We start from the raw sequence: 9,428 nt of genomic DNA on the forward strand, positions 1-9,428 counted from the left end.
TGTGTAACCCTCGTTCCCTGAAGGAGGGAACGGAGACGTTACGTCCAGTCGCCACAGTTGCTGTACCACCGCTGTACGGCTGGGGCACGTAGTCTCGGCTCCTCAGCGAAAAACTGATTTGCGTGCGTGCTCTCCTTTTATACCCGCGCTGCGGGGCGGGGTGCGCGTGGCGAAACACGCACGCCAACTGTCATTGGCTTGTTTAGTTAACACTCGAAGGTGATTGGGCTCTCGGGCGAGATCCCAATTCGTCAGTCACGACTGACGTAACGTCTCCGTTCCCTCCTTCAGGGAACGAGGGTTACACAAGTAACCGAGACGTTTTCATTGGTTGCATGGTTTATTTCATGCTATGTCAATTAGCTGTCTTAAAAAAAAAGCTAATTGTTCATTACTCAGTTGACTATTCCAGACACACGTTGAACATTGCGAACAATGTTATTAAGCATAAGCTACATTCACATGGGTTATGATCAATATTTGGTTTGCAGAAATAATGTTGCCCCATGGTTTGGGGACTCTCCATATGTGTAATGGTTTTTATACTGTATAAACTGTATCTTCTATCCCCCTATACTAACCCTACCACTAAACCTACCATCACAGAAAACTTTCTGCATTTTTACATTTTCAAAACACTTCATTTTGCCAAAGGTTTCCCATTGAAAGCAATGGAGTTCCCAGTTCATCCATATACGGTAGTGACGCTGAAGGCGCTTGACCATGCTTCAGTTTTTGATGCCTTGGTAGTGAGAATAGGTTGGTTTTACAGTTACAGTTTTTAAAATCTGAACACAGTTCTACTACTTTATTGTATGAGTATGTTCAAGGGTGATATTGAATATTCACTAGTCTCACGTAGCCAGACTGATGGCATAAGGTCGGGGAACCTTGGCCGCTTTGAATGGCAAGGCCTGCCCAAGAGGCCAGACTGACAGATAAATCAACCAATCACATTTCGTTTTGTGCCACGTCATGTTTAGGGGCGTGGAAATGTCCCCACAATAACAGACGTGTGTGTAAAACTCTTGAACGTGTTTTAAAGATTATATGCCGCAAATATTTAACATACTTTTGAAAATCCAGCGTTTAGTTGATCCTGATAAGCGCTCGTCATCACAGTTGTAAACACAACAGCTTTCTTCTAACATGAGAGGGTTTGGCATCACGGCATCTTTGTTTCCAGGCGGAACGTTAAAGAACACGACACACACGTCTCCCGGAAATCCTGTATAATTCAACCAATCCGATGACGACTTCGAAACTCCTGAAGTGTTTCCAATTTTGTGTGCCGTATGCATCAGACGTTCAGCCAGCGGTCCGTGAATGTGACGTCTGAGGCTGAGACTAGATATTCACTGATGATCAGTCTTGATCATTTTAGAACAATGTAGACAGTAGAGAAGAATACAGAGCACCGTGGTCTACATAAACCATTTATTTTCATTTGTCCGGGGTTTTTACCAAAATATGAAACATTCATAAAACATTGTGTTCTGCACAAAAACATTCAGTTCTACAAATTCACTAATATACAGAATCCACACTAGCAGCAAAATATGGACAGCAACTGTATTTCTTTGTTTTACTTTTTCTTATTTGGCTGAACATGGTTGCTACATTATTTTGTATTTGTTGCTTTAGCAACACTGTACATCATTCTGCTTGCTACCATGAGATAACTGTGAAAGAAAAATCTAATTCCTGTAAATACATATCTGAAAAGTCCATTATGAATATAACAAATTTCTGACATGTAATTTATAAAATGCATAATAAAGCTTATCTTATTAAATTTACACTCTTAGATTCCAGTTCACTGGTTCACTGGTTGCTGCACTGACCTATCATTCCTTTACTCTTGACTTTCTTTCTTCCTTACAATGGAATCTGAAATACATTGTTTATCATTATCGTGACTCTAATTTAATAATAATACACCTTTTCAGTTTTCCAATGCACTGTTGGTAAATTAGACTGTCTCATGGCTGCATAAAACAAAAAAAACAAAAAAAAATCTGATTACACAATTTACAATACAATTTACATAATTGTATTTCACTTACCCAAGTTCAGCATGACATGCCTCTCATTTATCATCACGTGTTTTCTTTTTTACTGAAAGAAGTGTGTCCCACTTTAAAGTATTCACAGGCAATGTGCACAAAGTTAAGCAGAAATGTCAGAAGGTCATTGTTTGTTGGATAATGTGGTTTTGCTGCAGCACCTGATGTAGCTGCTCTGATCAAATCACTTCAGCTAAAGGAAGAAGTGTGTACTGTTCCATATCAATACACTTTAGCAGACATTGAGAGATAATACCACTGAATATGATGCTTTGTGTGTTTCTGACGCCAGTCATTTATATTAAGTGTACTTAGGGTCACCTTTCTTCAATCGTTCCTGGAGCCATTTGGTTCCACAAAAAGTGTCTTTGTCACTTTATGGAGATATTTTTGGGAGAAACTCACATTTGTCCAGGTGTTATCCAGGTGGGACGCATCTTCTCGAGCCACGATCTGCTGCGATCTCAGCTTCTTCCAAACGTAAGAGGCATGTTTTGGCATCTCTCACACTTTACAGTAATACTCTGTATAGACGTTCTGTGCAAACATCGCAGATCTTGTTCCTGGTCAAGATCTGCTTTCAGTATTTGCACACGTGCTCTACACAGTCCCATTACCACAAAATGGGAGTTTCCAAAACATGACAACATTGTAGTCGATCACGGGCGATTCTTTCTTTAACGCAGTATGTCTGTCAGTGAACAGCAGACAATCTGTTACAGCTTCAGACATCGAGGGTAGCGGCAGCTTGCAATCACAGCCATCCTTGTGTTACAAGCAGTGTCACGTTTGCAGTGATATTAATGCATATACTGTCTTTCCTCAGACTTATCTTAATGAGATTTTCAGAGAAAAATTGAATGCCGGTGAAGCAGAGGGCATGTAACAGTTCATCCAAGCAGAAGCAATTTTAACTTGTGCTTTCTTACCTTCTTTAATGAATGACAGAAATCTCTTCTTGAATCTTTTTAGGGATCTAATGGAAAAAGGGTGGGATGACATTTTAGAACAGACATATTTGAATATTCATGATATACTGTATACTGATGTTAATGCTTCTTGATACTTTATTTTTCTTTGCTTTTATTATCTTTGTTGATTTTGAATTGCAGGTTATAGCCATAAAATAAAAATAATAAGAGAACCAAGAAGGTTTTATACTTCTGAATTCCATAAGCATCTCATTATAGCAAAAAGTAGGATATGGCAAGGAGAACACAAAACAAAAAAAACTGTTTTTAAACACTGATTAGAGTTAGCTTGTGGTCTCGCTGTCCTTCAAATCAATACTGATGGTGCAATTGTACACATTGCTTTTGTTTTGTGTGATATTTATATGAAAATACACTTACTTGGTTATCATGGTTCAACTTGTGTTTTCAAGGCTGAAAAGTGGAGCTGCATGGTAAAAAAAACAAAAAAACAAAGTAAAATTGACAATAATACATTTTCATCACATCAATAAATCTTAGCCTTGCCCAATTGCTCTTTGTGTTTACCTAATTTATTAGGCCAACATTTCACTCATGTATGATATAAGAAAGTATATAAAATATTACTTTACACAAAATTTTAATTGCATATACAATTTCTTTAGCAACTATTCAACATGATCAACATTAAACAAAATGCCTAGAGTTGTATCAGACTACAAATAATTGGAAATATAAACATTACCTGGCAGAGAGGGCGGGGATGGGCACAGTGAACGAGAAAGATGGGCACAGTCCTGCAATAATAGAAACAATAGCAACAACAAAATCATATACAAGCACATAAACTGTTTGACATAAATAAGTCATGACATCTAACAACATTATTTTTAACCTTGACATGTTGCGAAAAATCATGCTAACAAAAACTAGGGATGCACTGATACAGATCCCGGTGGCGATTATCATTTATTTATCATGCTGATGTAAGTTCAAGAGTTCGTTTCATAAATAAATGTGGTTTTATTTAGTTATTTGATGCTATAAAAACGGGGGTGTTACGTTATGATTGACAGCTGTGACTGACAGCTTCTCTGAGCGAAGTATTCACTGAAGCGCTAACAGACTTGTTCGGGTTCTTCGGGGGAGATTGGAACTTTTATTTCTACATTTTCCAAAACTGTTTAGCAGTCAGGCTACTTAAAAAAGGTTCAGGACCATGTGCTTGCGATTGACTCACGCTCACTAGTCACTACTGCGCAGACTCGGGTCTCGCATCAGCGCAAGACGTCAGTGCCGTATTGGGACACTGAAGAGAGAGAAGGAGCGTCGGCCATCTTTTTTACAGTCTATGTCCTGTACTCGTACTCACACTCATTAAAATGCTCCAAAGCACAGTTCAGTGCTTGTGACAAAGAAGCACCGACAACATAGCAAACAGACAGCAGAATATATCAGAGAAGGATCTCTATGAAGTAAATGTATCGAATATTAAACAAATGAAATCTTCATGCCTTTATAGCTGGTGGTGTGCGCGAGCTGATAAGCAATTGAGCGCGCAGACATTGCTGGAAAGTTTGTACATCAGTCGGATATGTCGATAGCAAATAAAGTAAAACAAGGCACACACTGAATTACTAACGTTAACTGACGGTAAACAGAGAGATAAAGCGCACTTCTGTTGCATGCTCTTGATTGCTGATCATTCACTCTGCACCAATGAAAAAATAAATAAAATAAATAAAATAAAAAAACGTTTCTTTCTTTTTCCGTAATCCCTCCCGGTCTATCTTGTACTAATCTGAACAACGTCTGAAACGTTGTATTACGAGCACTTTCTGTGTTCATTTGTCTCTTTATGATTCGGCATGCTTCGGTAAGTCACGTCTGCTAAATGAATAAATGTAAATGTAAACTATATCAGAGCATTGTTTTTTTTCTCTCCTCTGCAGTTTCCCAGCAAACATCATAACCGGTTCTTCCTCACAGACTGGTCACTAGGGACAGTGTGAACACTGTTACATATTATTTGATTTTTTTACAACTACACTTAAAGGTTGCCTAAAATGGTAAATAATTTTTTCCAAAGGTTTTCATAAAAGAATACATAGAATATTTACAAATAAAGACAGACAAAGATCATACACTGACATGTAACGTAAAAAAAACTGTTTATATGGCAACAGCTAAAATAACTGGTTTTATTCAAGACTAAAATATTATTCAATATGACTATGAATCAATCCAATTCCATTAGGTTAAACCATTTTTTTTTTGATCTGAGTTAGATCAGGCATAAATAGCTCCTTTAAGTAACAACTGTATATTAGTACATTTTACAGTGTAGATATTTGTACTAGGTTCCCAAGAACTTCGATTTTCAATTTAACCTCACAGATTACTCCAATTTTTTAGGCCTTGTTTAGACGTTTAAAAAAACCTTACTTACCCAACTTCTGTCACTGGGCAATCTTTTAGTGGTTGGTCTTGCAATACAAAGTCTATGGGTGGTTACATGGAAAACACCTAGAGGTGTGGTTGTTTTCCAAGCAGTTGTACGTAGGTGGAGCTCGTGACAGGTGACAAAGCACTGGCAGTGGCACTTGTGCGCATGTGTTAGTATTTTTCCATCCAGCAACGCATGCAAAATTTCATTGACGTCACCGGTTGCTTAAACATAGCTTGTCTGAACAGGTGAGAAAGCGATTTCCTACACCCATTGTGGCTATGCTGTTGTTCTGTTGAGAAGTATGGCCACATTAGTTTTACAATGTTTCTTCACATTCAAAAAACATTATTTATTCCAAGCAAAGAAGAATATGTTCAAAGACATCAACCAAAAATAAATAAATAATTTCTGTTCATATAAGACAGCAATATGTAGTGTTTGGTTTGATATGTCAAATCACCAGTATGTTTTTTTAAAGGTTATGTTAAAATAATATATATTAGAGCTAATAATTCTAGATATTTATGACATGGGGGAAAGGCTACAGGCATATTATTGGGTCTATTGTAGTGACTGTAGTACTTTTTTTTTTCTTTCTATGAATTCTATCCTCCAAATTAAAATTCCATATGATGCTGTTGGATAAACTTGTGGACACAATAAAACCACACTATAGCGTACATTCAGATGGATATGTAATTGACATATATTTTAATAGAAAGGTTAAACTGGCTTCTCAGGGCAAGGCGTTTTTCATAAACTACAAGATTGGACAAGTTGTCAAAATTTTATTTGGGCTTGTCGTGTCTTGATATTTTTAATGCAGTGGGTGATGCAGATTGACTCGAAGGATGTTAGTCATGCACTGATCTCATTCCCTCCCTCAACTTTCCTATTAATTCTCTACTATAAAATACAGGGGGAAAAAAAAAACTTTATACAATAACATTATTTATTTCAACAATTGCAATGAACAGCTTAGAATATCCAGTGATCATTGCATGAGTGGAAAAGACATGGGAAGACATTCAGGTTAAGCCATAAAACAAGGTGTGTCTTGTGCTGTGCTCTGTGTCAAGATCAAAATGCACACCATGTACCAAACCAGTTATAACATGTTTGAACTGTATGAATATGGGGTTATAAAATGTGTTCCGTGTATTCATGTAATCAATGAGGAAGGTGGGAATTCTGACTGAACCTTGCTCTACCAGTGAAACTTGTTCACTCACAGTAGATGATTATAACTAAATGATACAGTGATATATTGCACTGTTTTAGATACAATGGCAACATTCAAGTCCATGTGATGTTTTGAAATAACAAAACTTATACATACCTTTATTAATCATGCACTTTTTTAAAAAATCATTAAAAATCACTAAACCTCTGACCACCACACAATATAAAACACCTTCAGCCAGCATCCAGTACAAAACACTCTAGCTTTTAAGCCAAATACATGCTGTAAAGAATAATTTAGTGCCATCTGGACGTAAGTCACTATTCTCTCCGCCATCTCTGATGAAATCAGCCGTGTTTTCTCTGCATTAGCACTGTTTTGAACTTATTACTGTCTGAATTCATTCGGTTACTGTTTGAATCCTTGGACTTTCCAGGAGTTTACCGGTTTAAACCCATTCAGAGTGTCTGTAATGAGCCGATTTTGTGGCTTTGTTTTGATGAGGTTGACTTTGGAAAAAACTAGTTCAGAAATTCTGAAATTATCGTACATTATGGGATTTTTTTCATTATTGATCGTACATCATACAGAGGTCAAAATTATCATACAGATACGATAATTATTGTACGTCTGGCAACACGAGGTCTCTGCAGAGCAAAAGTGTGTGTTTCTGACGTTGTGGGTGTTTTCAAACTGATGGGTGTTTCTAAACGATGCAATGAAATGATCAACCTTACCTAACCCCGCCCCTAAACCTACCGTCACTATGACGTCAGCCAATCAGGTAACGCCCCGATCTAGTTTTTCCGGTGAATTCAGTTCCCGTTTCCCCTTCGCCGCATTATTTATAATAATAATAATAACAACAACAGCACAGTATTGTGCAGTGCAATATGGTTTATTTATGGAAAACATAAGTGTGACAAAACCAACACACACCAACAACAACAATATAACAATAATATAATAATGTAAACGATCGCCGAAATTCATTTATTAAACTTAACACATTAGCTGTTATACAGAGTTTCTCAAAGGTAAAGCTAGCAGTAACCCATGAACGACTGAGCTATAAAACCTCTGCAAACAATACATTCTATGCTTTAGAATTTTACTTATGTATTTGAAAAACAACATGAAATATACCTTATGTTGATGGAAAGTAGGAAATAACACAATAAACTGATGCTTGAGATAATAAAGCACACATTTTCCGCTGCTCTTGATATCATGATGTCGTGATTTCACACATGCGCGCCGAAGGGGAAACGGGGGAATTGAATTCACCGAAACACCGGCCCACTTTGAGCACTGGTTTAACTAATGGTAACAAATGAGACCTTATTGTAAAGTGTGACCAAAAAAGTTTTTGTAGGTAGAGGATCAGCAACGAATCCACATACAAATCTTTTTCACTATGTGGGACTTGAGTTGGTTATATAGGGCTTTAGAGCTAGACAATAAAAAGTTATTTGTGGAAAAGATGGAATCAGTCTGTGAAACCCTTTTTGCTCTAGCTGGTGACAATATTTAAGAGAGCAGGTTAAAAACATGGAAGGTCATCGTTATTCATATTGCTGAGAGAAGGTATTGAAGCAAGCAGTTTTCGCAAGCGTTCCCTGGTACAGTCTTTTAACATTTTAATTTTGTCAGGAGTAAAATGACTGATTTTGATATTCTCTCGCATGAACTGATCATTAAGCAGGAGTTTGCTCAAGCACTCTGTCTCTGCACAATTGCCATAAGGATAATGTTCCTGTTCTGTACCTGCTGACAGACTGAAAAGCCGTTTACAGTTCATACATGGCTGTCTTTCCTTGTAAGTGTTGTCTTTCCAATCCCTGAAGTATGCCTGGCATCGCAGAGACTCATGAAATTGCAAGCTGTCACCTTCTGGCTGATGTTCGAATGACATTACTGCATATGACACATGCTCGTGCCATGTATTTATACATGATGAATATATCATAATGCTTTTGGCCCCTCTTGTCCTGCAACCCAGAGAAGCACCAAAATATTCATCTGATGTGCGTTGGCTATTAGAGCACACACAAATGACGGTGGACTCCAGTGTGTAGTAGCGCTGGTTTTTGTTTGCTGGTTTGTCCAGAGGATAAGGGAATTTCAGCTTTTCCATGAGAATGCAAAGCTCCTTCAGTACTTTGTCTTTTGTGCCATATGTAAGCTGCATCTAAAAACAGTAAAATAAGAATAATATTTAACAAGTAAACATTTATTTGCAATGTGTTTATTCATGATTGCTGCAGTAAATGTAACTTTTTGAGGACATATTTTATATACTTATAATTCACACAAAAAATAAATGCATAACCTAATATGATTCTTACTATGTCTAACAGTATTGAGAAAGGTGTCCGCTTAGGTAGATGACTCTTGTATTTCTTAAATGGTTCTGGAAATTCCTGTCTTGTAATCTCAGCAATCTTTTCAGGTATAATGTCTTCGGGAGTGAGACTGTCCTTATGAATGATCCCTAAAAAGAAGATGCTGTGGAGAATCTTGAAAAGAAGACAAAGATAAAAAGCCAATATTAATTATTAGAAAATATTATATACTTAGAATGTGTTTTTGCCACATAAGAAATGAACGATTGCTACTTGGCAAATATACAGGTGCATCTCAATAAATTAGAATGTCGTGGAAAAGTTCATTTATTTCAGTAATTCAACTCAAATTGTGAAACTCGTGTATTAAATAAATTCAATGCACACAGACTGAAGTAGTTTAAGTCTTTAGTTCTTTTAATTGTGATGATTTTGGCTCACATTTAACAAAAA

At 37.0% G+C, this 9,428-nt stretch overlaps 1 protein-coding gene and 1 long non-coding RNA gene across 6 annotated transcripts in view; both read right to left on the reverse strand.

Moving 5' to 3' along the window:
* Window positions 1–2,320: 2,320 nt before the first annotated feature.
* LOC107657465 (uncharacterized) lies at window positions 2,321–5,593 on the reverse strand. Of its 3 annotated transcripts, none has more exons than XR_001630688.1 (5): window positions 5,448–5,593; window positions 3,744–3,795; window positions 3,419–3,464; window positions 2,996–3,042; window positions 2,321–2,831 (listed from the first exon to the last, which is right to left on the reverse strand). It is a non-coding gene; the product is annotated as an uncharacterized LOC107657465 (long non-coding RNA). The 3 variants fall into 3 exon arrangements; XR_001630687.1 differs by having other exon boundaries at window positions 2,321–2,757; window positions 5,448–5,592; XR_001630686.1 differs by having other exon boundaries at window positions 2,321–3,042; window positions 5,448–5,589.
* A 589-nt stretch (window positions 5,594–6,182) lies between these two features.
* LOC107657466 (uncharacterized) overlaps window positions 6,183–9,428 on the reverse strand; it is a 9,840-nt gene continuing 6,594 nt past the window's right edge. For 2 of the 3 annotated variants that reach the window (XM_016445558.1, XM_016445557.1), the window contains exons 3-4: window positions 8,979–9,149; window positions 6,183–8,821 (exon numbers count right to left, since the gene is read on the reverse strand). In XM_016445558.1, coding sequence (XP_016301044.1) covers window positions 8,174–8,821; window positions 8,979–9,149 — 819 coding nt within the window. In that variant the 3' untranslated portion in view covers window positions 6,183–8,173. The remainder of the gene's footprint in view (window positions 8,822–8,978; window positions 9,150–9,428) is intronic. The other variant, XR_001630689.1, reaches the window with a different exon arrangement.

The sequence above is a fragment of the Sinocyclocheilus anshuiensis genome, unplaced genomic scaffold, assembly GCF_001515605.1.
Source record: "Sinocyclocheilus anshuiensis isolate Anshui unplaced genomic scaffold, SAMN03320099.WGS_v1.1 scaffold295, whole genome shotgun sequence".
Taxonomy (NCBI): domain Eukaryota; kingdom Metazoa; phylum Chordata; class Actinopteri; order Cypriniformes; family Cyprinidae; genus Sinocyclocheilus; species Sinocyclocheilus anshuiensis.